General features: G+C 37.1%; 5 protein-coding genes across 6 annotated transcripts; 4 read left to right on the top strand and 1 right to left on the bottom strand.

Moving 5' to 3' along the window:
• Nucleotides 1-758: 758 nt before the first annotated feature.
• Nucleotides 759-5,690, top strand: LOC114523081 (MOB kinase activator 3B-like). The gene is made up of 9 exons (XM_028543911.1): nucleotides 759-890; nucleotides 1,071-1,136; nucleotides 1,496-1,580; nucleotides 1,799-1,892; nucleotides 2,163-2,226; nucleotides 2,301-2,370; nucleotides 2,906-3,021; nucleotides 4,742-4,828; nucleotides 4,937-5,690. The coding sequence occupies exons 1-9, from the start codon at nucleotides 852-854 to the stop codon at nucleotides 4,964-4,966; spliced, it is 651 nt and encodes a 216-aa protein (XP_028399712.1). The 5' UTR covers nucleotides 759-851; the 3' UTR covers nucleotides 4,967-5,690.
• A 209-nt stretch (nucleotides 5,691-5,899) lies between these two features.
• Nucleotides 5,900-12,002, top strand: LOC114523205 (copine-3-like). The gene is made up of 16 exons (XM_028544065.1): nucleotides 5,900-6,229; nucleotides 6,861-7,040; nucleotides 7,117-7,185; nucleotides 7,268-7,342; nucleotides 7,458-7,541; nucleotides 7,753-7,842; nucleotides 7,938-8,033; nucleotides 8,269-8,352; nucleotides 9,559-9,618; nucleotides 9,715-9,848; nucleotides 10,079-10,133; nucleotides 10,243-10,294; nucleotides 10,436-10,569; nucleotides 11,076-11,239; nucleotides 11,735-11,804; nucleotides 11,879-12,002. The coding sequence occupies exons 1-16, from the start codon at nucleotides 6,092-6,094 to the stop codon at nucleotides 11,987-11,989; spliced, it is 1,596 nt and encodes a 531-aa protein (XP_028399866.1). The 5' UTR covers nucleotides 5,900-6,091; the 3' UTR covers nucleotides 11,990-12,002.
• Nucleotides 12,003-12,094: 92 nt separating this feature from the next.
• Nucleotides 12,095-18,951, top strand: LOC114523204 (copine-3-like). Of its 2 annotated transcripts, XM_028544063.1 has the most exons (18): nucleotides 12,095-12,179; nucleotides 12,674-12,727; nucleotides 13,545-13,675; nucleotides 13,994-14,173; nucleotides 14,414-14,482; nucleotides 14,588-14,662; nucleotides 14,786-14,869; nucleotides 14,942-15,031; nucleotides 15,661-15,756; nucleotides 15,953-16,036; nucleotides 16,203-16,262; nucleotides 16,461-16,594; nucleotides 16,734-16,788; nucleotides 16,854-16,905; nucleotides 17,212-17,345; nucleotides 17,507-17,670; nucleotides 18,170-18,239; nucleotides 18,453-18,951. In XM_028544063.1, the coding sequence occupies exons 1-18, from the start codon at nucleotides 12,134-12,136 to the stop codon at nucleotides 18,561-18,563; spliced, it is 1,689 nt and encodes a 562-aa protein (XP_028399864.1). In that variant the 5' UTR covers nucleotides 12,095-12,133; the 3' UTR covers nucleotides 18,564-18,951. The 2 variants fall into 2 exon arrangements, with proteins under 2 accessions (XP_028399864.1, XP_028399865.1); XM_028544064.1 differs by lacking the exon at nucleotides 12,095-12,179 and having other exon boundaries at nucleotides 12,674-12,746.
• A 116-nt stretch (nucleotides 18,952-19,067) lies between these two features.
• LOC114523206 (membrane progestin receptor gamma-B-like) lies at nucleotides 19,068-20,111 on the bottom strand. Its single transcript, XM_028544066.1, has 2 exons — nucleotides 20,089-20,111; nucleotides 19,068-19,996 (listed from the first exon to the last, which is right to left on the bottom strand). The coding sequence occupies exons 1-2, from the start codon at nucleotides 20,107-20,109 to the stop codon at nucleotides 19,091-19,093; spliced, it is 927 nt and encodes a 308-aa protein (XP_028399867.1). The 5' UTR covers nucleotides 20,110-20,111; the 3' UTR covers nucleotides 19,068-19,090.
• A 2,409-nt stretch (nucleotides 20,112-22,520) lies between these two features.
• Nucleotides 22,521-24,729, top strand: LOC114523113 (protein Hikeshi-like). The gene is made up of 3 exons (XM_028543955.1): nucleotides 22,521-22,683; nucleotides 23,170-23,391; nucleotides 24,001-24,729. The coding sequence occupies exons 1-3, from the start codon at nucleotides 22,654-22,656 to the stop codon at nucleotides 24,331-24,333; spliced, it is 585 nt and encodes a 194-aa protein (XP_028399756.1). The 5' UTR covers nucleotides 22,521-22,653; the 3' UTR covers nucleotides 24,334-24,729.
• The last annotated feature ends 872 nt before the right edge of the window (nucleotides 24,730-25,601 follow it).

The raw sequence follows: 25,601 nt of genomic DNA, 5'->3' as shown, positions 1-25,601 counted from the left end.
AAAGGGCCTTTATATAATGCGATTGAGGAGAAAAGATTTACACAATTTGATTGAATAGATTATATCAGACTATTCTGTGGTGTGGATTGTATTCTATAAAGGGTGAGGAGGGATATGGTATGGGGTGGCTCAGCCGTTATTTGGGAGCACGATCTGTGCTGTGCACACAACTTTGTTCTAGCGAAATGAACCTGAATACCAACTGTCGATGAAGATCTTAGAATGCCAACTTTTGATATAAACCTTTTGCGAAGCCTTCACTTTCGAATTGGAAGAATTCATTGTGAACTTCAAAGATTACAAGATAAGGTATTTTTTTCAAATATTTTTTACTCAGAAAAGCTGGAAAGAACGACCTGACCTTATTTGGCATTGTCTTGTAAGGATTATATCACGGGACATAATTGATTGGAAACCTTATACCGTTAGAAACAACGGGTTGAACAACCCACTCTATATCGAAGGGCGTGTGTCTGTCTGGAAGCGCATTCGGCAAAAAGTGAAAATGCCTCCTACTCGCAATCTTTGCTGTGGCATCGATCGAAAAGTCTAGAACTGCTCCAAAACCTAGAGAAGAACTCGTTAAAAAACTTATAATCTCGTAAAAATACAGAAAACGCGCCATATCTGTAAGCACGTTTAATCCCGGAGGGGGATCAATCCCGGGTGGGTGTGGCCTCGTTCACGTGCCGGATACGACGCTGTATCCACTTCCGGTGACGTTTCGTAATCCCATGAGAGTGTGTGCATCGATTGCATGTATTTTTATCCGGCTTAGTACCTGCCTTCTAATTGTAATAATTATAATCACCCGTTCTCCTATCCTGATAGCAAATTTCGTTCAAAGGGATATGGCGACATCTTTAACACATCTCTTCTCTAAAGATCGGGTATGTACTTTGAATTAAATAGAGTCATGTCGAGCGTATGACTTGTGTTTTGTGTTTATCTATTGTTGGCCAGGCAGAATACGTACGGAAGCCAGCCTGGCAGCGCATGTAAACATTGCTTATACTTCAATGTGAGTTTTTGTGGCATTTTGAAAGAAGCTAGTTTGTTGTTTTTGTTAGACCTTTCGACCCAAGAAGAAATGGGATGAAGGAACTCTACGGCATGGCCTTCACAAGCAAGCGAAAGTGAGTACACAGAGCTATATTGCTTTCTTATAAGTAAGAAGCGTGAGGACATTACGATTCTAAATCGCTTCCGGTATAATAGGTTTAACGTGTATAAGAAGTTTGCAAATTTTATTTACTTTTATTAGTTGCATTTCTTGTGATTTTAAACCAATTATCTACTCGGTTGTTAGTTTGTTACACATTTGAATATTTTCTAACTCTCAATGATATCTGAACACTTTGTCCCAAAACTTGATGCATAATCAACAAGTTTGTAGCTTCTTGTCAGAATCAATTCATTTACCTGCCTTAGTTGTTACACTCTCTGTCTGGTTTATTATTTATATTTTTTACATTTTTCCCCATCAAAATTTTAGGCAACATTACAGTCAGGTCTTGATCTAAAACAATGTGTCAAGTTACCACCGAATGAAACATTAGAGGACTGGATTGCAGTTCATGGTTTGTAAACTAATATTAAGAACTTTTTCCAACTATTCAGTGAACATCATTATTTATCCTTAAACCTATGGCATATTGCTGTATCAGCCCCAAAATATATATATTTATGAAGTTGGCCTATTGTGTTACTGATACAAGCTGGTGCTCAACTAATTATTTGCTACAATTACCATTTTACTGACATGTTCTATATTATCTTAACTTCATCACCTTTTTAGTTGTTGATTTTTTCAATCGAGTCAATTTAATTTATGGGACTGTGTCAGAGTTTTGCACCTCGGAAACTTGTCCAGTGATGTCTGGTGGTCCTAAGTAAGTGATATACTATATAAACATTAGGAATTTTGATTGCATTCTGACTGTTCAGTTAACATTATTAAAGACCCTGCATATTAGGTTGGGGTATTGTCAGACAATGATAAAAATGACCTTTAAACCATAGTGAGAATTATGCCCTTTTTCAACTTTAGCTCCTTTGTTTTAAAGTCTAGCTTGGTGCCTAGGAAACCATGATAGCTCTACACTTTGGTGCAATACAGTGAAATGGAAAACAGCCCTTATAATTGTGTTCTTTCTGTGTAGATATGAATATCATTGGGCAGATGGCAGCAAAAACAAGAAACCTAGAGCAGTGTCTGCTCCAGAAGTAAGCATGATATTTTCTTCTTTCTGCAGTTGAAATTGAATATTACATAGTTCTCTTTTGGTATTTTCTTCCAGTACATGGAACTTTTAATGAATTGGATAGAAACTTTGGTGAATAATCCAGATATCTTCCCACCAGATGACAGTATGTGTTTAATATCATTTATTTGTAAAAGTGCAATAGCCTACATTGTAGCCTATGAACCTGCGGTTAAGTCTTAACCACAGGTTCAGAGGCTATGACACAGGCTAAAGTGCAATTGCCCAACTAAATTAAACCAACAGGAGGGTTGCATTTCTCAATTTTTATTTGGAGTGTGTATGTTTTAAAAGCACCTCTTTTCTAAACTTGGCATCTTGTCAGTATTACATATGCTGCACTCAGTTACTTCATTGTCAAAATCATGAATTTTAAATTGGCAATGCAGTCATATGGGAGAAATGGTGGAATTGGTATTTTGTTGCCTATCACTAGGAAGTAATAAAATAATAGATTTAACACCTGTGGTTTTTGAACTGAAAACATATGAAAAGCAAATTTTGTGAAGACATACCCCATCACAATACAGGTTAAAATTAGAAATACCAGGGAAGTGTATAGTTCACAAAATTTCTCAAAATAGAGCCTCCTGCTTCTAATTTCAGCAATCGTGAACTGAAAGGTAATTGTATAATTGCAGGTATACCATTTCCAAAAGCCTTCCTACCTACATGTAAGAAAGTGCTAACAAGATTGTTTAGAGTATTCGTTCATGTGTATATTCACCATTTTGAAAAGCTGGGGATCAAAGGAGCAGTAAGTATATTTTGTGATGTACTTTATGACAACTAATTCAAAGTTTTTACTGCCAATACGGAGTGTAATTGAGTATATAACCTCGCGATTTAGTATAATTCTTTTGTGAGATTTGGTGGCTCTTAAAAGAGCCGTTTTGTTTGTTCTTTGGGAGAAACAAATTACTGTTTCTTTTCGGTCTTCTTGGGCAAGAGGACAGCTTGGATGTTTGGCAAAACACCACCTTGGGCAATTGTCACACCAGACAACAACTTGTTCAATTCTTCGTCGTTTCGTACGGCCAATTGCAAATGTCTTGGGATTATTCTGCTTTTCTTGTTGTCACGAGCAGCGTTTCCTGCCAACTCGAGGATTTCAGCTGACAGATACTCGAGAACGGCAGCCAAGTAAACTGGTGCACCAGCGCCAACTCGCTCAGCATAGTTGCCTTTTCTCAACAAACGATGAATACGACCGACTGGGAATTGAAGTCCTGCTCTTGAGGAACGGGTCTTGGATTTGGTTCCCTTAGCTTTACCTTTACCACGTCCAGACATCTTGAAAGTTTTCTTCTTGGAATTTTGCTTCTTTGAACTCTTGTACGGAGAGAAAGTTTGCGAATGATAATTTTTTGCTCTGTATCGGTTTATATACTTGAACTCGGATCACTTTCCAAGCAATTTGGAATAAATCATGTTGATAAACCCTCCACGCAGAGGTCGGACTATTTTCATAACCAATCAAATCGCGGTATAACGACGTTAACCAATCAGAACGCAAATTGAATTCCCCAGAGGTTATCCTCATTAATAACTCGGTAACCAATCAGGATGGAGATTCCATTGATCCGTTCAAATTTTGGTATATAAACAAATGTCGCGAAAATTCGAATTTTCAGAATTTGGAAATTTTACAAAATAATGGGGATTTATTTATCTTTCTTGTTTTGATTTCCGATGAGTTTGTCGTAAAGTGTAATTCACGATTTCGACTACAAACTGCAGTTCGATCTACGTTAATCTAACACCATGGAAGAGCATCTTTATGGAGTAGATAAAGCCGCGAAGTTCGATTGCAAAAGTGTTGTATATTATTTGTTTCACGAGCTGTAAAATAATCAATTTTAGCGAACTTGGTTTGATTTATTCTGATGATGCTCTTTCATGGTGAATTTCTCTTCGAGATTGCGTTTGGGTTGACCGAAATTTATAGCTGGATTCGGGCCAATCTGAATTAACATTGTCTTAACCCAAGCTTTCTTCTAAAATCAATTTATAAAGTAAAATTCTCCCATCCACCCTAACCTTGGCTTGTTATGTAGCACTTCTCTTCATCAGCAGGATGAGTGACCATGCATTGATTGAATGGCTGTGCAAGTTACCATTATCTAGTTTACATTTGAACTCCAAACAATTACATATCTATTACAAAATTCCAGACACTTCATACAAGCAAAATTCTGCCAGCCACCCTATCCTTGGCTTTTTGTGTATATCATGTCTAATGCTTCATAAGCAACATGAGTGACTATCCATCAATTGAATGGCTTTGCAAGTTATCTAGTTTACATCTGATCTTCAAACAATTATCTATTACAAAATTGAAAATTCCAGACAATTCTCTATTGCAAAATTCAAAACCATCTATATATGTATTAGATTCAGACTGCTATATACAATTACTATCAGCTGACACATTAAGTCTCGACACTTTGTGTAATCCAATGTTTTTCAAATTTTAGGAAGCCCATGTCAATCAATGTTACAAGCATTTCTATTTCTTTGTAACTGAATTCAGTCTTGTGGATAAAAAGGAATTGGAACCATTAGTAAGTTGAATGGTGAAACGGAAGTTGAATCTTTGCACTCTTTCCTTGCACTCATAAAAACATATTTTCATCGCCAGTAGTAACCAGATATATGTTTTCTTTTTACAGAAAGAAATGACTTTACGATTATGCAATTAAAATAATTAGAAGTTCATGATTAGAAGTTCATGGTAAAGCAGGGACTCCTGTTATTTTATTCTGGTTGTATTTCTAATTATTGAGTATTTTTGTAGTCATCACAAACCTGGTACTATTGAGGAGAATTAAGTTAATTTTTAGCAAACAATACTAATGCAAGTTAATACAGACCATCTGATTAAACTTTCGAATGCCAATGCTGCATTCCTTTTGACAAGAACATTTAGTTGGCATCAATATAATATCATACTGACACGTATGTTTTTTGGTATGTTATTTGGAAATTGTTCACAATAAGAACTAACCCTGGGTTAATTTTTTATTGGCTATTGATGTTGATATATTTTGCAGACGTGGGTGTTAATCTCAAAACTTTACTAAATGAAACTTTTCCTCCATTCCAAAAAAATATCCGGAAAAATATATCAACTTCTGTCCTCATGAACATGCTGTTGGAAAATATTAATATGAATATTTTATCCCAGGATTAGGCTGATGATCAGTTTCTAAACAACTAGCAACACAGTAGGCAAACATAAAGCCGTAATGGGAGAACATTATGATATTCTGTATTGTGTCGATAATTTAACACTTGACTGTGTATCATTTTTTGAAACATGAATCACTGTGCATGTAGTTTTTGAAATCATATATATGCATACACTGAACATATTGTATTAATTAATATTTTTTATGTTAAAGCTGAAATCCAATGCATTATATATAGGTGTAAAATATAATATATATTTCAAATGCTTTCTGTAATTTGTTTAGTGACATTTAATGAAATATAATAGGTTGACATGTTTTCTTGTGTGTGATTTAAATTGAATATTATAGTCAATTCAAACCCCCCGGATAATAAGGAGGCAAATATTTTATTTTTAATTTTTTATATTGCGAAGTTCCTACTTGTGTAATTCGATATCATATTTGAATATTACTTAGTAGGATACCTAAATGCATCTCATATAAGACGCCGGAAACGAAAAATATATCACTGGACAAATTTTGTCATCGGCTTTGCCAAGGACTCGAAAAGGAGGGGAAGTTTTTTTCTCCATTCTCCAACGCCTTCGAAAAGGAGGGGTTATATTCTCCATGGATTCATTGGAATGTTGATGAATGACTGCAATGGATTGCGTTTCGAAAGTTCAACTTCACGTTTCCTGCGAGGGACTGATAGATAAAGACGTCTTGTCCAAATCCGACCCCATTTGTGCTGTATATATCTTGGATGAGGGATACAAACAATGGCGAGAGGTTAGCCAGAATTTGCTGCTCTTTTGTTCTAAAATTTTTATTCATATTGTGGGTAAACTGTCAATTATCTAATTGCATATATTGCTGGGGAAATACCATAAAACCTGTGTCTTGAGCTTTATAATATACCAAAACGATAAATTGTCTGACTATATTCACATGGCTACACGATTTTTACAGTGACAAGTAGTTTTCAGTCTATCAAAACACCCATGATTTATTATAAACAGAAATTCCGGTGTATAACCAGAAACCCAAGTTTTGGACTGAAATGTATCCATCTGTTTCTAATTGTTGGTGATTTTAATGTGTATTTGGCCACTTTTGTTGTATTGTAATGTCTTATTGATGTGATCAGCGGGAATGAGTTGGAATGAACACCAGCACTTAAGTTCTTTACTTTTTAATATTTTAATCAAAAACTGCCCAATTTAAAAATCCAGGATAAAAAGGGTGGAGTACTTGAGAGTATTCACAAATTAGCTGACAGTACCTGCTGGAGATTGAAATAACAGATCCGTTACGGCTGGTTTCCATCAGTTAACTTAATGGTTGCCACCCAGATAAAAAAAGTAAATGTTTACTAATGTAGGTCCTCAAATGAACTGGGCACATTTTTATTTTTCTCAAGTTTGGTCGCACCGAGAAAGTCTCAAACAATTTGAATCCACAGTTCACAAAGGCAATTGACATTGACTATCATTTTGAAAAAGTTCAAAAACTACAGTTTTCAGTTTTTGACATTGATAATGAGACAAGTAAATTGGATGATGATGAGTTCCTGGGTCACATGGAATGTAATCTCGGCCAGGTAACATCAAATGAAATATTCATTTTAGGGTATTTTAACATTGCAAAATGTTTGACAGGAGTATTGTATTTTGCAGATTGTTTCAAATGTTCGCTATACACAACCTCTGAAATTAAAAAGTGGTCGAACTCATGGAAAAATAACCGTACGTTATCTGTATTTTACGATGTATTTCCTATGTTGTTTTTGATGATCTGAAAATCGTACATAACACATTACGTCTCTAGGTTACTGCTGAGGAAATTTCAAAGAGTAATGACAGAGTTAACTTGACATTCAGAGCTCAAAAACTGGACAAAAAGGTTATATTCTTAACTATATGAAAGTCATATTCACATAGGGTGTAGCTCTCTAGGACACCTATGGTAGTCCAGGATTGAACTGCCATGTTCTGACATTTAAAATGGCATTCAACAGGATTTTCTTGGCAAGTCAGATCCATATTTGATGATTTCAAGGCAGTTACCTGATGGTAGTTTTGCATCAGTTCATAAAACCAAGGTACAATTAATTAGATAAACATTTTGCATTTGAATTGAATAGCCCCTCAGGTGAATTTGTCTGCAGTTTCTTGATGTGCTGCACCCAACATATTGAACATATTCTATGCCTAAAGAAGTCCCCCCTCCTAAATTGTATGCTGTGCCCTGTCCCAAATACAGCTTGTTCTCTCACCCCCTTTCTCCTGTTAAATTTTGTTCTCTAATGCTAGGTAATAAAAAACACCCTTGACCCAGCTTGGCCACCCTTTAGTCTACCTGTCAACACGCTCTGTAACGGAGATTATAACAGACCTATTAAGGTAAGTGCCTCAATTTTGGGTGCCTCAATTTGTGTTATTAATGGAAGCTAGATTGCAGGAGACTAACTGTCCAATGATATTAACTCCATGTTTAGTTTGATTGTTATGATTGGGACAGCGATGGTAGCGATGACTTGATTGGAACATTCACAACTACATTCAATGAAATGTTAAAAGCAAATGAAAGAGAGGTAAATATTAAGTTGTTTTCTTCGCAATGTTCATGGAATGCAAAGTGCCCTAAATGCTATATTGTGTTCCAGAATTTAAGATCTAAAGATTTTTGTTATAAAGGAAGTTTGAATGGGAGTGACTTTGTGAAAATTTTTTGTTATTCAAAAAATTTCAACAGAAAGAGATTTATGCTTTTGTAGTGAAGTAAAACAAGGGAGTAAACTTGTTTTCAAAACCTCTGCCTTCATCCAGGTATCATGGCCATGTGTGAATCCAAAGAAACAGAAGAAGAAGAATTATATGAACTCAGGGATTGTGTATCTCAGTAGCTGCCAGGTATTTTGTTATCACTTCACAAAACAAATAAAATGTTCATAGAGAACAGTTTCTGAGGGTGCAATAAGACTAAAAAAAACTCCAATTTAAGTTTCCATACGTCAGGGACCGCGGAGCAGGGGACTCGCTGGGCTTTAGCCTCACCAATAATTTTTCCGTAATTAGTCTTTAATTTCGAATATTTTTTAGTTATATTGTAAGCATGGTTATATTGTTTAATGTTTGTATATGAGTGCCAAACATGCTGGAAACTTTACATAGGGCAAGCATTTGACCATTAAAACAGCGTGGTTATCCATTTCAAAATATTTGACATCATAACCAAAGCATGGTTCTTTACATAGGACAAGCATTTGACCATTAAAACAGCGTGGTTATCCATTTCAAAATATTTGACATCATAACCAAAGCATGGTTATATTGTTTAATGTTTGTATATGAGCGCCAAACATGCTGGAAACTTTACATTGGACAAGCATTTGACCATTAAAACAGCGTGGTTATCCATTTCCAAAAATTTGACATCATAACCAAAGCATGGTTATATTGTTTAATGTTTGTATATGAGCGCCAAACATGCTGGAAACTTTACATAGGACAAGCATTTGACCATTAAAACAGCGTGGTTATCCATGTCAAAATATTTGACATCATAACCAAAGCATGGTTATATTGTTTAATGTTTGTATATGAGCGCCAAACATGCTGGAAACTTTACATACATGTACTATCTATTATTTTCCATTAATCCTTAAATTGAGAGGCATTTGCGGCGATTTCAGAGACCTATATTTCAAAATTTTCCCGGACTCTCCTAGCAGGCGCGCGGTTCCGAGCCCCAGCAATACGAAAAACGCTCCGCGGTCCCTGTACGTATGAAAGACGCGTCTTCGTACTTTCCTGGTTCCAGGCTAAATTGGAATATGACTTGGCTTTATGGAAGGCACTTTATCCTAAGGCCAATAATTTAATGGCACCCAGGGTTTTTCTATTAAAGCCATTGTCTTTACCAGCCAGCCTCACTTTGGTCTTGAGTATATATTGTATTAAAGTGGTGCTGGGTGCATGGTGAAGACAATAGGATGATAAGGTAAAACCCAAGTGCTAATTTGATCACCAACGTCTCACTGAGATTTTTGGATATTTTAAAACTTTTTAATAATGGGGTTTTTAAATGTCATTGATATTGATCGTGTTATTCTTCAGGTAACACATGTACATTCATTCCTGGATTACATCATGGGAGGATGTCAGATCAATTTTACCGTAAGTTCAAACTTCGCTTGGAGGGAAGGGGGGGAGGGGAATTGCTCGCACATACAACAAGGTCAAGGGGTTATATCGATCCAATTTTTAAACTAGGTCGGTATCGACTTCACAGCATCAAACGGTCACCCGGCTCAGCCGACATCGCTACATTTTATTAACCCGTACCAACCCAACGAATACATCAAAGCACTAACCGCCGTTGGGGAGATCTGTCAAGACTACGACACGTGAGTATTTTTATCTCTTTTCGGCAAGCGTACTACCGCTGGCGAGTAAAATTGTCTGCTTGCAGGCGCATTTATCATACCGTCAATGTGAAATTGTCGGTCGCCGTTACACGAAATAAGTCAAACTGAAGACTTTCGTCTTGAGTCCACCGGCAACCCGAGTCCCACCCTTATCTCACCCACCACCCAGCAACACTTTGTATCATAAACCAAATTTGTATCTATTTTAGTGACAAACTGTTCCCCGCCTTTGGATTTGGAGCACAGCTGCCCCACGACCTTAGGGTAATAATGAATAATTACATCATCCATTTAACAGCGAGTACGAAACGGCTAATCTTTTAGCGATTATCTTAATCTCATAATAATCAATCTCCTGTAATAATCGTTTTAGGTTTCTCACGAGTTTGCACTAAATTTTAATCCAACTAATCCGTACTGTCAAGGTTAGTCAATCTGTTGGAAAATCGACTATAGAATAGAAAAATATGAAAGAAAATATATAAAAATATAAAAATGTCAAAGGAACGGAAAACTTGTTTTGTAAGAGTCTAGTTGTACGAAACTCTTTTCTACATTTTGGCTAGGTATTCAAGGAGTTGTTGCAGCCTATCAGAACGCCATTAGTCAAGTACATTTATACGGTCCGACTAATGTGTCACCAATCATAAATCATGTCGCCAAATTCGCAGAAGAAGCCGCACAAGAAAACAGAGCATCGGTAAACTCTTTTTTTGTCAAAAATTCGATATGATTCTATCAAGTCGTGCTCTATTCTTCCTAGAGGTGCAGTAAGGATCATCTCTTTTTGATCTAGTGTTACTACAGGAGGAAACCTAAACTAAACTAACTTTATTTATACTGGATAACTCTATCAGTTCTAAACTGTTCTTCCTAGAGGTCCAGACCTCCAGTAAGGATCATCTCTTATTGATCCAGTGTTACTACAGGAGGAAACCTAAACTAAACTAACTTTATTTATACTGGATAACTCTATCAGTTCTAAACTATTCTTCCTAAAGGTCCAGTAAGGATCATCTCTTATTGATCCAGTGTTACTACAGGATGAAACCTAAACTAAACTAACTTTATTTATACTGGTACCTCTATCAGTTCTAAACTGTTCTTCTTAGAGGTCCAGTAAGGATCATCTCTTATTGATCCAATGTTACTACAGCACCAAAGGAACATTTATAACTAAGCTAAAACTTCCTCTTTATTTTTCAGCAATATTTTGTTCTTCTACTCCTGACAGATGGTGTCTTATCAGATATGTCACTAACAATTGATGCTATCGTTAGAGCTTCTCATTATCCGCTATCAATCATTATAGTGGGCGTGGGAGCCGCTGACTTCACTGACATGAACGCACTGGACTGTGATGAGGGCAGGTAGGAGAGGCACTGACGTAGCTGTGTAATATGTGTAGATACCTGTGTTGTCTCGATGGACGTTTTCATACATTTTCATGAACGTTTTCAAACCTTTTATGGTATTAGATTTTGTTCACACGGTCCAAGAAAGATATTTGCATCATTGAACTAGCTCCAATTTATGCCGTGAATTGATAGTGTATGCCTGTATATGCGACAGTTTTTGTGTAGAAAAAACAAATGAAAACTCGCGAAAGCGTAATGTCAGTCTCCGATCAAATTTTGACACATTTTTTGCGAAAAAATCTATTCCTTAGCTTTCTCTGCGACTCAAAACCCCTCTTAAAATTGTTATAATAAGGAGCTAGCTATATATACTGCGCTTGTTGTCAAATTATGTATATTACGGTGTTATGTGATGATGATTTTATTAATGTGACTATGTTTTTTATGTCTAATATATTGATTTCTCATTAAATTACGTGATCTCGTTTATTTTTTCATTTAATATAGGTTAAAATCTCGTAGCGGATTTGCAGCAAGAGATATAGTCCAGTTTGTTCCGTTTCGCCAATTTGCTAATGTAAGCAGACTTTTTTGAGGTTTCCTTGACCCCATCAGAATCTCATGTTTCATTTCAACTTTTTTCTCTCGCAGCAACCCCCCTGGGCGTTGGCTCAAGCTGTTCTGGCTGAAGTACCGAATCAAGTCTCCGAATATTTCACAATGAAGAAATTAACCCCTGGTGTTAGACCACCACAGGCTTAGAAAATAAACTCGAATTTGGCAATCGTTTAATTGAATAATAGCCGAGATTTAATATAGAGATTTAAGATGGCGAAGCTTCTAGATTTGCCACTATTGCGGGCTTTTATGATTGTTGGCATATCAGTTTGAATACGACATGCTTCAATGAAATCTGTTGTATTTGTGTATAAAGCAATTGACTATTTGATTTTTAGGCCAAGTAAAAAAAAACATATGTTTCTCGTCCCCGCCCGCTTCCTTTTTCTTGGCCGCTTCCTCTTTTTTTTTGCTTAACTTAATTTCCTCGAAAAATTTCGCTTCATAATTTTTCAAGTATATGTTTGAGAACATGAAGTATCATAAGCTTGAAACTACTGCGGGCTCATCCAAGTAGCTACCCGCTGACCGAAACACGAAACACAGATCACTTTTTGAAACCTACATGCTTTGCAATAAATATAAAAACTGTTGAGTTTTAATATATTTCAATAAAATTTATATCTTTCGAGGAGTATCGATATTATACTTCATATTAATAGACTTTCGTTAAAATTCACGTTTTATTGCATGTTTTTCTCGCTTAACTACTTGAAAGCTTCTTACTTTGGCTATAAACAAAAAAAAAAAAAAAAAAAAAAAATACCCCGCTTCCCTGCTTTTTGGCCAACATCCGGACGAGAAACATATGTTTTTTTTTACTTGGCCTTATATCGCGAACAAGCATACGGTCGCTTAAAGAGGACATAAATGTGACTAAAGGTGAAGTAAATAACAATTTGTAAGTTTAAAATAATTTTTCTTCCGGGTAGCATCGCATGAGCCCTGCCCCCAATCACCACCGGATTCCTAGAAGGTCAAATTTTGTCTATGTATTGAAAGTTTAAAGATTGTTCATGTGATAAATCAAAACTAAATATGACTAAATATACCAACTTCCGAAAGCAGTGATCATGTCAACCTTCACCGTAAAAGGTTTGTTCACACTTCACACGATCCAATTTTGTCGCTCGGATCCAATTCACTTCTGATATGGTGGATGTTTTATAGTCTGTTGACTTGCAATTTATAGGTCAGAAATTCACTAAAACCAATGTTGTACTGCTTTATTGATAACAAACTACATGCCATACGTCAGAAGTGAATTGGTCCGACAAAGTCGCACCGTGTGAAGTGTGAACGGTTGTCAACGCTGTCGTAACCAATGAGTCAGGAATAGTGAAATAGGTGGCTTAACTTGGCAAGTATGGGAAAAAAGTATCGCCACTTATGAAACCGGCATTTTTTGGTTTTACGTCACATGATAGGAAGAACCCGGAATCAAAAAGATGCGTACAAGCCGGCCCTATCTTCGTACCATTCTCGGCACCAAAAACTTTGCTTATTTTTCCAAGTTAATAATGTGCACACTACTCTGAGTGAATTCGATCCACTTTTTAGGGAGAAGCCCCCCGGTTTGCTACTACAAAATTTAACAAAAAGGTTTTTTTTTTTGGAAGTTGAAGGGGGGGGGAAGAAGATTAACTTTTGTTTACTCACTATATGATAAGCTACTAATATTGTGTATATAATTTGTCAGCAATGGACTGCGTTTCGAAGGTTCAACTTCATATATCCTGCGAAGGACTAAAAGATAAAGATGTCTTGTCAAAATCCGATCCAATTTGTGCTGTAAAAATCTGGGATGAGGGAGGCAAACAATGGCAAGAGGTTAGTCCTAGTTACTTGCGCTTTTGGCTGGGTATTGACGTATTGCTATTTTATCTTCATTGAATGCTTGCATCGACGTAAATAAATACTTTAGCTTATATATGCTTCAATATTGAAATAGACCTTTAGGTGAAAGAACCCTACGTTATCTTTCGTTTCTATCGTATGTTTAGTGAAAATGTTTGTTTAAATGACTCGAATAACTATCTTTGACTCTTTGAGTGACTTTGACTATGCTTTGACATATTTTACTATAACTTCACCAGGTATAGTGTTCAATATTTAGTATTTAATTGATACAATTGTTTTGTTTTTTAGTTTGCCCGCACGGAAAAAATCATGAACAATTTGAATCCCAAATTCACAAAACCAATCAATGTTGATTACCAGTTTGAGAGGGTGCAGAAACTGCTGTTCTCAGTGTTTGATATTGATAATGAGACAAGTCAACTGGATGATGATGACTTTTTGGGTCAAATGGAATGCAATCTTGGCCAGGTAAGATGATGATGTTTTGTGAAATTGCATATTAGTGATATATAAATCCTTGTTTATTCCGTGCTTCAACGCTCAAACTGCCTAGCAATTGCTGCTTTTCAATTCAATTCAATTGACTCAAAAGCCTGTATTGGTTTCTAGTAGGTCTCTAGCCTAACATTATTAAAAATATCTGTAAATAATGATAAAACTGTACAAGGGGAATAAACAAATAAAAAAATTCAAATATGTCTTCTACAGATTGTTTCCAGTGTTCGTTACACGCAACCTTTGAAGTTCAAGAACGGTCAGGTTTATGGAAAGATAACTGTAAGTTTCTTATACCTCTTTGAGAAAGCTTTAACCTTGCAACTTTTGCAGTCAGACATGCCCAAAATTTGGATATATCTCAAAATTGCATTTTATAATGCTTAGGTAACTGCTGAAGAAATTTCCCAAGGAAATGACAAAGTCAGTTTGACATTCAGAGCTCAAAAACTGGATAAGAAGGTAATATATATGACATCTTGTCAATGTAAATTAGCATCTCAAATATAACTACCTCTCTAATATCAACACTTAATTCTAATATATGAGTACCTCTCTATGAGCTGACAAACCATTCTTTTGCAGGATTTCTTGGGCAAGTCTGACCCATATTTGATCATATCAAGACAGTTACCTGATGGAAGTTTTGCACCTGTGCACAAAACCGAGGTTCTTGTTTCATGTTTTGATCAATAGTACTGCAGAGTAATTTGTTGCTCAACTAAATATTTCTGTTACCAGATTATAAAAAATACCCTTAATCCATCCTGGTCACCATTTGAATTAGCTGTGAACACACTGTGTAATGGAGATTACAACAGAACTATTAAAGTAAGTCACTTTGTTTAGGACATCTATTTGGGTGTAAATTAAAACCATTATGCATTGTTACAATTAGTTAACATTCTTTCATTAGGTCAACTTCATCTGTCTAATCTGGTCACCTCTCTAATGCAACCACCTCTCAAATGCAACCACCTCTCTAATGTGACCACCTCTCTAATGCAACCACATCTCTAATGTGACTACCTCTCTAATGTGACTACCTCTATAATGCAACCACCTCTCTAATGTGACTACCTCTCTAATCTGGTCACCTCTCTAATGCAACCACCTCTCTAATGTGACTACCTCTATAATGTGACCACCTCTCTAATGTGACTACCTCTCTAATCTGGTCACCTCTCTAATGTGACCACCTCTCTAATGTGACCACCTCTCTAATCTGTTCACCTCTCTAATGTGACCACCTCTCTAATGTGACCACCTCTCTAATCTGGTCACCTCTCTAATGTGACCACCTCTCTAATCTGGTCACCTCTCTAATGTGACCACCTCTTTAGTGTGACCACCTCTCTAATGTGACCACCTCTCTAATGTGACCTCCTCTCTAATGTGACCACCTCAGTTCTGTCAGATGAAAAACTTTTGATGCAGCTACCTAACTTAATATTTTTTAGTTTGATTGTTATGATTGGGACAGTGACGGTAGTGACGACTTCATTGGCACATTTACAACTACGTTCAATGAAATGCTAAAAGCAAATGAAAGAGAGGTAGGCTGTGTTATAAGCTCTTGCCCATAGGCATTTTGAAACACTCTTTCAAGAGTTCAAAACAGCAATTTCAAATTGTGTTGGCAGCCCAAAGCTCCTTTTGCCCTTGCAGCCTAATTGCGCGAGTTTTTGTGAAGTCAAACAAGTCAGAGGACAACCCTGACTGAGTCAGCTGCATAATTTTGGTTCATTTCAGGTCTCTTGGCCTTGCATAAACCCGAAGAAACAGAAGAAGAAGGGTTATAATGACTCTGGAACTATTTATCTTAGTAATTGCATGGTACAGTATATAGTCACAATATCTTAAGATTGCACATTGATGTAATGATCACAATATCTCTTGCACATTGATGTAATGATCACAATATCTTAAGATTGCACATTGATTTAATGATCACAATATCTCTTGCACTATTGTTTTAAAACGCGTTGTTTCACGTTGTTAGTTAACGCACGTGTATTCATTTCTGGATTTCATCATGGGAGGATGCCAGATCAATTTTACCGTAAGTTGGTTTGCCTGTTTGCAATGCAATAGTTGTTACTAATACCAGCCTGGCTAGTCTAGCACTTACTGCTTTGCAATGTTTCATTCGTGTGTTTCACTTTCAACCTTCCTCAATGCCAGTTAGTAAACACTGGACTGCTAGTCTGACTGATTGCTAACTGGGGAATTTTAATTTCACCCTCTTCATTTTCTCAAGGTCGGTATAGACTTCACAGCGTCAAACGGTCACCCGGCTCAGCCCACATCGCTACATTTTATCAACCCGTACCAACCAAACGAATACATGAAAGCATTGACTGCCGTTGGGGAGATCTGTCAAGACTACGACACGTGAGTATGTAGTGCTTAGTCACGTCTGTGTCTCGTGATCACACCATGCCATCACGTGTCACTGTCGTGATACGTCACCTTATCCGTCCCAGAGCAAGCAACCATGCAGTAATATTTTGAACTAATCCATAAATTTCAGCGACAAGCTGTTCCCAGCGTTTGGATTTGGTGCGAAACTACCTCCAGACATGCAGGTGGTAATTCATTTGTCAACTTCGTTGCGAATTTCCGAATCCTAATTCAGTTTTTTCCCGTGCAGGTGTCGCATGAATTTGCTTTAAATTTCAACCCCAGCAATCCATATTGTGAAGGTATTTCGTAAGCTTATTTTTACAATTCCACCAGGGGGAAGTGAGGGGGAGAGGAGGGTGTGATGAATGGGGAGGGGAGTGGAGGCGGGGGAGGGCTAATTGTAAATTGGCTGAAATGCATTGATCTGTTGTGGTTCTCTTAAAGAACGTGTATGCTCATCAGTGCTTCGTGTGCTTGGCTGGAAATAATTGAGAAGACGTCTTTTAAAATCCGTACCACAGTAGAGCTATATGTCTATAATTTAGACTCAAAGCATTACTGTCTATTTCGGCGCCAAGATGCACTCAACTGGCTTTTTTTTTCAGGTATTCAAGGAGTTGTTGCAGCCTATCAGAACGCCATTAGTCAAGTTCATTTATACGGTCCAACTAATGTGTCACCAATCATAAATCATGTCGCAAAATTCGCAGAAGAAGCCGCACAAGAAAACAGGGCATCGGTAAATGTGTTTTTACCATTCTTAGAGTCTGACAGTGCTATCAATTTAAAGTTAATTTAGTTTAGGTTTTCTCCTGCAGATAACATTGGATTCTTACTGGATCTCTAGGAATTTAATTTGTAATAAGACTAGACCTGAATACCTTCCTCTTTATTTTCCAGCAATATTTTGTTCTTCTACTCCTGACAGATGGTGTCTTATCAGATATGTCACTAACAATTGATGCTATCGTTAGAGCTTCTCATTATCCGCTCTCAATCATTATAGTGGGCGTAGGAGCCGCTGACTTCACTGATATGAACACACTGGACTGTGATGATGGCAGGTAGGAAAGTGCACATGTTTATGCTTATTTACAGAAGCCCCAGTCAAATAGGATAGATACGAAAAAGGCGGGAAAATGGCTGCCGGAAAACCAGAGATAAACACAGGAGGAAAAAATTCTTATTAGCACACTATAATACGAGTTTATATATCTCGCTTTTTCTTTTGTCAAAAAGTCCGGTAACAGAACTGAGGCCGGTTGTACGAAGGCTGCATAGCGCTATCCACCGGATAGTGTTTCTTTCAACCGTTCTAAAAATGCTTGAAAAGCAATAAAATTTCAGCTTTGGAACCAAAAATTATTAAAAAGGATCTTCAATTTAGTAATACTAAGAGTTATTCAAAGCTATACCCAACAACGGGTGGTTTTAAATGTATTTTAAAAAGCCAATATCCGGTGGGTAGCGCTATCCGGCTTTCATACAACCGGCCCCTGAGCATTAGTGTTGTACAAGGATGTCATTGAACTGGTTCACAACATATTTTTCCCGCTTTACCAGGCTGAAGTCTCGTAGTGGTGTTGCTGCAAGAGATATTGTTCAATTTGTGCCATTTCGCGACTTCGTCAATGTAAGTGCTCGCAGTTCTTTTATCCCGTGACGTATCATAATTCCTTATATTCCACTGAGCTATATTGTAATATCTGGAGCAAGTCCTCGCCACTAAAATGTGGCGCAAAAAATATGGCGGCAAAGTTGCTGGAATATGAGGAGAACTTCCTCCAGAACTACAATATGGGTCAGTGGTTTATTCCTGACAACGAATTGTCTCAACTCTCCATAGAAACCGCCATGGGCGTTGGCTCAATCAGTTTTAGCCGAGGTACCGAGCCAAGTCGCCGAATATTTTTCGATGAAGAAATTATCACCACTCGCTAGACCGCCACAATCCTAGGGTATGAATTAGATTTTTTTTAAATAAAAGCATACACTCATAACGAATAACCAATAATGCGTCTTACATGAAGTTAGCCTTGTTGACCTAAATTGCTGGGCAAACACAATCAAGTCAGTGACAATGGCAGCCATTATGGTAAAAATATCAAATATGGGTTAATAATAACGACACTGACACACTTGTATCTAATTAATTTAATACGCTAATCAATTCACAATGATAATGATTAAAATTTATTTATGTAATATGTTTTGCGAGTTAATTATATACTAACTAGAGCTTTCAATTTATAGAAAATATTATTATTGGTTGCTTTTTAAATTCAATTTTCATACCAAAGTCTTAATACCCAGACGTACAAGTGAACCTTCTGTGTATATATTTTCCGTATTTTGAGACCTAATTATCAAACAAACAACCTCTTCCCAGGGCTCTTCTGCGCTACACCCGCAGAGCCTAGGTACGAGGCTTCCAAAACTGTCAATTAAACTGGACATTGGGAATATTTCTAATCTTACAATTCACTACTTGTTTTTTATTTTATCATTTGAATTTCGTAATCGCATCGTGAAATAGCACAGTATGGCAAAGTCTATGGACAGCACCAAGAGAAATGCTTCAACGCTAAGTCTCGATGCGATGTCGGCGTTAATCGTGCCCCGTTTAAAAAAGCAGTCCCTAATGACCGCGTCGAATTGATATTTGCTTGCGATGAACGCTGTTATATGAAAAAGCTGATGGCTTTGACCGATGACGTCGAACGAGTGTGGAACGAGCCGTTCCGGGAGCCTGACTGCCGCTACGAGACCAACCGCCGGATTCCATAGGATATGCGAGTAATGATGGTCTATTGGACTCGATTTATGATACAGCAACCAATGCAGCATTAGGACGCACACAAATAGAAACGGCACAGCAAACGCTGCGACCCTTAGAATGACAGCTCTGTTAGCATTTGAATAATGCCTGGATAGACAACAGCCTATGAACGACATTACGATCAAAACCACGCAAGTGTACGTATATATATAAGCCATTTGCGAGTTTCTCACGTGCTCCGGTGCGGTGTAGGTTAGGAACGCCATGGATGTGGTACAACTGTACACGCTTATCCCCATGTAGTCCAAGTAGAATACAAAATGGCGAACTTTGATGTCCATCGAAGAGAACGCATGCGCAACGGAGCTCAGCAGGGGGTATAAGCATGAGCCAATCCCGACGCAGAGGACCGGCCAGTAATACGGTTCCTCGAACAATGGCAAATCTAGATTGAAGCATTTCCAAGCGAAGTATGCGAAGACTAGAAAATGCGTCCAAAAGTTGAATGTTTCGTTGTGCCATTGGAAGATGCTCAGAACGCTTTGAGTGGCCGTGATTCCAGCGGGGCGGTATGACGAGAGGATGTATTTGTCTTGGTAGGAGTCTGGTACCTAAAAGAAGAAATTGTTGAGGTCAGATTTTTCACTCTTTACGGACGGCTTGGTTACCGTGGTTCAGTTAAACTGCAAGTATGGGAGTGTACCTCGTCTCGATGTAAACCCATTGTTTGTACGCTTGTAGCTTTCCAACAAATTAATAGTGTTCGTGACTTCTCAAGGCAAATTTAACAGCGTTCATCGAATGCACGCCTACGAAGAAGAGAATACAAGCATGAGTAATTGTCGATAGATTTCCAATCCTTGTGTCAATATAAAACAAACCAGGTCTGATAATGGACCGAAGCTGTATTTAGACACGTGTAGGCATTACGATCTATAAGAAGTATTATCCATTTTGTAATCCATCTTCACATGCAACCACGAGACAAACCACTGGCTTTGTGACAGGTGCAGTTGATTACTCTCTCACCGTGAAAGCCCCATGATATTGCTTCTATGCTCGGCATAAAAATAAATCTGTTTACTTGGAACAGCTCGAAATTTTTAATCCGGCTTTAAAATCCTGAGCTATTTTTTCCCCTTTTTAATCGAATAGACTATTCCAACTGTGAGTTCGCTTTAATTTTCTTAGTACATCAGCATTTTGGACAAAAGTCGCTAAATTTAATTAATCCCATTATAAAATGAGGTTTTTGAAAGAATTATTCAGTAAATTTAGTATATATAAAACGAACTGAATCTCACTTGATATATTTATGGCTGATAGTTTAATATACCCGCGTAGACAGCGGCTAGAAAATCTACTGAAAAAGTTGGAATGTCGAAATAAACTTACCCTAGATTAGCGCCGCGATCTATACTGGAAATAGTCCTGGGAACGAATTATATATTTACCAGATTTCTTTTATAACTCGAACGAATCATTTGGACGTCAAAAAGGGAAGTTTACCGGCAAAGAAGGCCGCGACAGTCGACACACTGTAACAATGCCAATGGTTTTTGAAGCAATACTTGATATATATTTGCCCGCTCGTCTGGTTTTGCTTTTGTACACAAAGGCAGATATAACTCGCGTCACGACTGTTACGCAGATTTAGTTGAACGTTTACGTCAGAATGACAATTTCAAGATGATTTATGCCTCAGTTTATGCGCAAATACTCCATAATATTCATAATAAATACGCCGTTCGTTGAACACGTGTTGACGGAACAGTCAATGCTCAGCTTCAAAACAGACCGGTCGAAAAAGATTTGGATTAATTAACAGGAAACATTTATCAGTGTATTTCTCGCCTTGATAAAGAGAAATGAACGTTGCTGGCCCTATCTTTGTCATTGGATGAAAAGATCTTCGATAAATGTTGCTAGATTACCGAAGATATTCGCTTCAAAGCGTGCAACTGTTTCGATCACCTGACATATCGTTTGTCTTTAGGTGATTTCACAACTCTGTTAGTATTAAACAAGTCATATTCCCCAATATTTTCGAACCCATATTTTCGAATATAAAATGAGACAACCTTCCGGAATTAAGTATTTCCTTTCAGAACGTCTGCATGTTACAAATTATAATAATTGCCGATACTTTTATTTTTCGATATTATATAAATTTAAACTCGAGTACAAACATTCATCCCGGCAAAATGCGTTTACAACCTTTGCCTTTGTAACCTAGAACGAACAGTTCTGAAAATTCCCTGGATGAACTGTGTAAAATACGAAGACAACAGAAGTCATCATCAGCCAGCCATGCCCGAATGAATGGCAATTGTGTTGTTTACAATTTGATACTCTTTGGCGAAATATTTTCAACTTTTCTTCAAGAATCGAATTCGGTTCTTCGACTCGGAGATTTTATCGATAATGATTCATTCTGTACACATTGGCATTGGACCGAACGGAAAGGAAATCCTTAAATATCTTACCTGTTTGTTTGTTTAAAATATCGGCTTAGGACAGAGTTATATGTTTGAGTACATTTCGGTTTAATTAAAATCTTCGAGGTGTTCCAAATCGGATTACGAATCCACCGCATTAAAACTATGAAAAACCTGTCGCTTACCTTGTCATTGAAAAATATTTGTCTTCAGACTTTGCGCTTTATTTCCGTTTGATTTGGACAAAAGTTTTTTTTGTTTGAAGTATAAATAATAAATAAGGAAATAAATATTCAAAGTCGATTGTTCCACCTGTGTTATTTTCAATATTTAAAATTTAAATCCCACGAAATTTTCCCGCGGTTCCCGCGGTCTGTTTTTTTCCGCGAACCGCTGTCGGCCGTGCCAAGGTCATGCTCGGCAGTTAACATGGCCTCTCGGAATTCACTCAGATTCTTTGAAATCCTATGAAACATCGTAGATTTTTCGCTTAAGCCGTATAAGCTTAAGGTATGGACATTTTTTAACTTTAAACGATGGGTAATATTTTTATAAAGGACTTGGCATTTAATTTTTTTTTCACATCCTCCATTCCGATGATTTTCCGAATTGGTTCCGAACGTCTTATGGACGATGATTTTTTATTGAAGTATTTAAATTTCGAATTTCGCATTGCAAGTTTAAATGGCGTAAAACATTCTGATGTTGTTTAATATATTATACCAAGTTCGGTTTTATTGAGTCCGAACTGCGTTTAAATGGTTTGGAAATTTATATTTGTGTCCAACCAGTACAGAAGTAGCAATTACTCGTGACAGTGTCAAAAGAATATGTTTGGTTGCGTGGTATCTGGGCGATTGGTAGGTATTTATTCTGTAGAACATACAGTTTTTTTGCTAAAGTTACACCTAATCCTAAATTAGATCAATCAGAGGTCGAAATTACACGTTCCTGCCAAAGAGACGACAAATATATCCTTTGGGGGAGGGGATTATTAACACGATGTCTTCAGCAAATGTAATGTCAATATTTTGACATAAAACAAATGACCCATGCAATATTAGATGGAATTTGAACCCTACACTAATTGAAACAATATTACAATTTTACATTACGCCTATAGCTCTATGCTGTCTATATATTTCACTTTTTTCATTTGGGGCAGAGCCTCCCTGAATTCTGAAAGATTCCCTCCCAGTTTTCTGAAAGAATCTCTGTCAAAAATCTTATATCTCTGTTCAATGAAAGATGCAGTGTCTGAGCACTTTTGAAGCCTGGTGAAGCAGTTTCATTTTATTTGACACTTTCTGAAAACATTGAAATAAACCATGGGTCTTCTTCTTCAGATCCAGACGGACTTCCAACAAGTTTCGGAAAACCAGTTTGTTTTAAGTCTCTCTGAACCTGACAAAGTGCATCATATTGTGATATTTCTTCTTGGCACGATACCCTTCCCTGAGGGAATGGGAGGCGGGGTATACTTCTCGTGGCCTGGCCCCCAACCTGCCTGGCAACTGTTGGGTCATATATCTAATACGAAGCCAAGTGCTATATTCAAAATTTCTCAGGTAAGTTATGGAAGGTTATGCTTGTGAAGTGGGTTGGAGGGGGGGTGTTAATGGGTGCTTTGGGAAAGAAATTGAATTGTTTAGGTTAGGTCAGTGGAACAAGTAGTAGTGATGAACCCAGATACTTCCTAATTTAGGTTTTACTCTAAACTGCATACCATACAATTTTGATCTTCAGTGCATAATGTAAATTTTCTTGTGGCAAAAATGGTGCATCTCATCATGGCATATCATTGTATCTTATTAACCATTAGCTTACAATGTGGCCAGACATTTCTTGATATCCACTTTTCCCAATTCCAGTACTGAGCCATCAGTTTATTTGGATTAGGATCAGATGTCGGTCATTAAGCTAAGTCCTAACACCCTAACCTCAACCCCCAAAAGCCACTGCTACACTTTTCTTGTTTTTTGGAGTGCGTTCTTGGTAGATAACACAACTACCATCCATTTTCTCTTATTTCCCATGAGTTGGCAATGAGACCATATAGTTTCAACTCAGGCCTGGGTTTCACTTTGGCTGAGATTTTATTCATCAGAAGAGCGCTGCTAGTTAGAGCGACTGGTCAAGTCTTTAATATGACTTTTTATACCTCCTTGTTTGACCAGTTACACAAAACAGCCGAAAGCAATCCTTTTGGGACGTCTTTCACGCCAAACCAAGAAGGCATGTCGTTGATAGGGATCTCTGTCGAATCCCTGAACGACCTTTCTCAGCAAACAACAGCCTTGCATACAACGCCTTCGACTCTGAACGCGCGAGTGGAGTTTACGATGAAGATGCTGGAAAATTTTGTAAACTATGCTTCGTCATTTGGACTACAACAAAGTCAAATGACCCCAAACCCTCAGGAAACTTATGTGCCAATGGGCGCCGTTCAGAAATGGTTCGAAAATTTTCAGCGAAAAATGACAAACGATCCTGATTTTTGGAAGAAGTAGATTGGCTAGTTCTAGCGAACTGTTGTTAGTTGTTGCAGTCGTGTGTTTTTGACAGGAAAATTGAACTTTAAATTAATGATAGCCAGATAGGTATAGTTTTAAATTGCGACTAATTGCTATAGTTAACAGCATTTAGTGTGAATTTAGAGTTTGAAATTCAGAAGGTTTGTAGTATAATTATGTAGGATTATAGTTATATTTTTTAAATTTCTACGAGAAAATATTTTGGTCAGCAATATTTGTACTGATGTAGTTGTGATTTACGGACGAGAAATAATGCATTGTAGCTATGTCCCTACTTGTGACAATTATGCGATTTCAAGATTCCAATGTTTTAAATGTTGGTTATAAATTTTCGAAATTATAGTTAGTAAAGGTAGTTGATGTTATATCATCTTTCGGCTTTATAAGCCAAATTTGATAATCTCAACTAAGTTGTACTAAGTTTCCTAATTTTGTAATGTAGGTTTCCAATAAGAAATTTCTTCAGCGTTGCTTTCGTTATTTTTCATTTTTTCAGCGTGTTTCTCCTGTTCTGATTATATTTATTTTTCATATTTCAAACGTAAACATATTTGTTTTTTGGCAAATGTCATATTTCAAAAGGTTCAAAACAAAAATTTTAGATTTGTAATTTCGTGCGAGATACCACTGTAATACCGCAGGCTCAGAGCGAGTTTCACTGTTTCCGCTGAAAAATATCGCGGGCACCTAGGGATATCAAAAGTTGCCACGTATAGCCAATGAAAAACGAGAATGTTCGTGTTCTTTATGACTTTATCACATAACCTATAATGGCGCCATCAAACTTGACGTATTAAATTACTGATGGCAATTGCCAATCATGCGAACAATGGCCACTCCAAGTCTAAACAGGCGGGAATGAAAGAACAAAAAACACACTTAAAATACGCCTCGGTTCAAACAATTGAATTCCGGATGACATTTAGATTATATTTTGTCTATATTCCTCGAAAGATGATTAATAAATATAGCGCTTTATCAACCGCAAATTATATATTGTTTAATGATAAAGATATACACTTCACTCAAATGGATTTTTTGGCGTGTGTTAATTGTTTCCGAATTTTTTCAACAAGTATGAAATTGGAACAGTTTTAAATTTGCACTAATACTCTTAAAAAGTCATCAGCTTTTGGTCATGGGCGGTTTAATAATAAAGTCATCCCACGTTATGGTCACGTATGAGTATGAGGTATCGTGCATGCAATGGCTGCTTAAGGCCCGTTATGCACGCAATTCTCAAG

The sequence above is a fragment of the Dendronephthya gigantea genome, unplaced genomic scaffold (assembly GCF_004324835.1).
Source record: "Dendronephthya gigantea isolate DGI-Jeju-01 unplaced genomic scaffold, DenGig_1.0 000026F, whole genome shotgun sequence".
NCBI lineage: Eukaryota > Metazoa > Cnidaria > Anthozoa > Malacalcyonacea > Nephtheidae > Dendronephthya > Dendronephthya gigantea.
The sequence above is the reverse complement of the archived record's forward strand: the minus strand, read 5'-3'. Positions and strand labels throughout refer to the sequence as shown.

Bases quoted from the DNA above. Each gene is read 5' to 3' on its own strand.
- LOC114523081 (XM_028543911.1), top strand. From the start codon at position 852: ATGGCGACATCTTTAACACATCTCTTCTCTAAAGATCGG. The intron at 1,893-2,162 runs GTAAGTGATATA...CTTTCTGTGTAG, and splicing joins GTGATGTCTGGTGGTCCTAA to ATATGAATATCATTGGGCAG. The intron at 3,022-4,741 runs GTAAGTATATTT...TTCAAATTTTAG, and splicing joins AGCTGGGGATCAAAGGAGCA to GAAGCCCATGTCAATCAATG.
- LOC114523205 (XM_028544065.1), top strand. From the start codon at position 6,092: ATGACTGCAATGGATTGCGTTTCGAAAGTTCAACTTCACGTTTCCTGC. The intron at 7,843-7,937 runs GTAAGTGCCTCA...CTCCATGTTTAG, and splicing joins ATTATAACAGACCTATTAAG to TTTGATTGTTATGATTGGGA. The intron at 8,353-9,558 runs GTATTTTGTTAT...GTTATTCTTCAG, and splicing joins TGTATCTCAGTAGCTGCCAG to GTAACACATGTACATTCATT.
- LOC114523204 (XM_028544063.1), top strand. From the start codon at position 12,134: ATGAAATCTGTTGTATTTGTGTATAAAGCAATTGACTATTTGATTT. The intron at 13,676-13,993 runs GTTAGTCCTAGT...TTTGTTTTTTAG, and splicing joins GAGGCAAACAATGGCAAGAG to TTTGCCCGCACGGAAAAAAT. The intron at 16,037-16,202 runs GTACAGTATATA...TCACGTTGTTAG, and splicing joins TTTATCTTAGTAATTGCATG to TTAACGCACGTGTATTCATT.
- LOC114523206 (XM_028544066.1), bottom strand. From the start codon at position 20,109: ATGGGTTTACATCGAGACGAG. The intron at 19,997-20,088 runs GTACACTCCCAT...TTCTTCTTTTAG, and splicing joins TGGGTTTACATCGAGACGAG to GTACCAGACTCCTACCAAGA.
- LOC114523113 (XM_028543955.1), top strand. From the start codon at position 22,654: ATGTTTGGTTGCGTGGTATCTGGGCGATTG. The intron at 22,684-23,169 runs GTAGGTATTTAT...CTTCTTCTTCAG, and splicing joins GCGTGGTATCTGGGCGATTG to ATCCAGACGGACTTCCAACA. The intron at 23,392-24,000 runs GTAAGTTATGGA...TTGTTTGACCAG, and splicing joins CTATATTCAAAATTTCTCAG to TTACACAAAACAGCCGAAAG.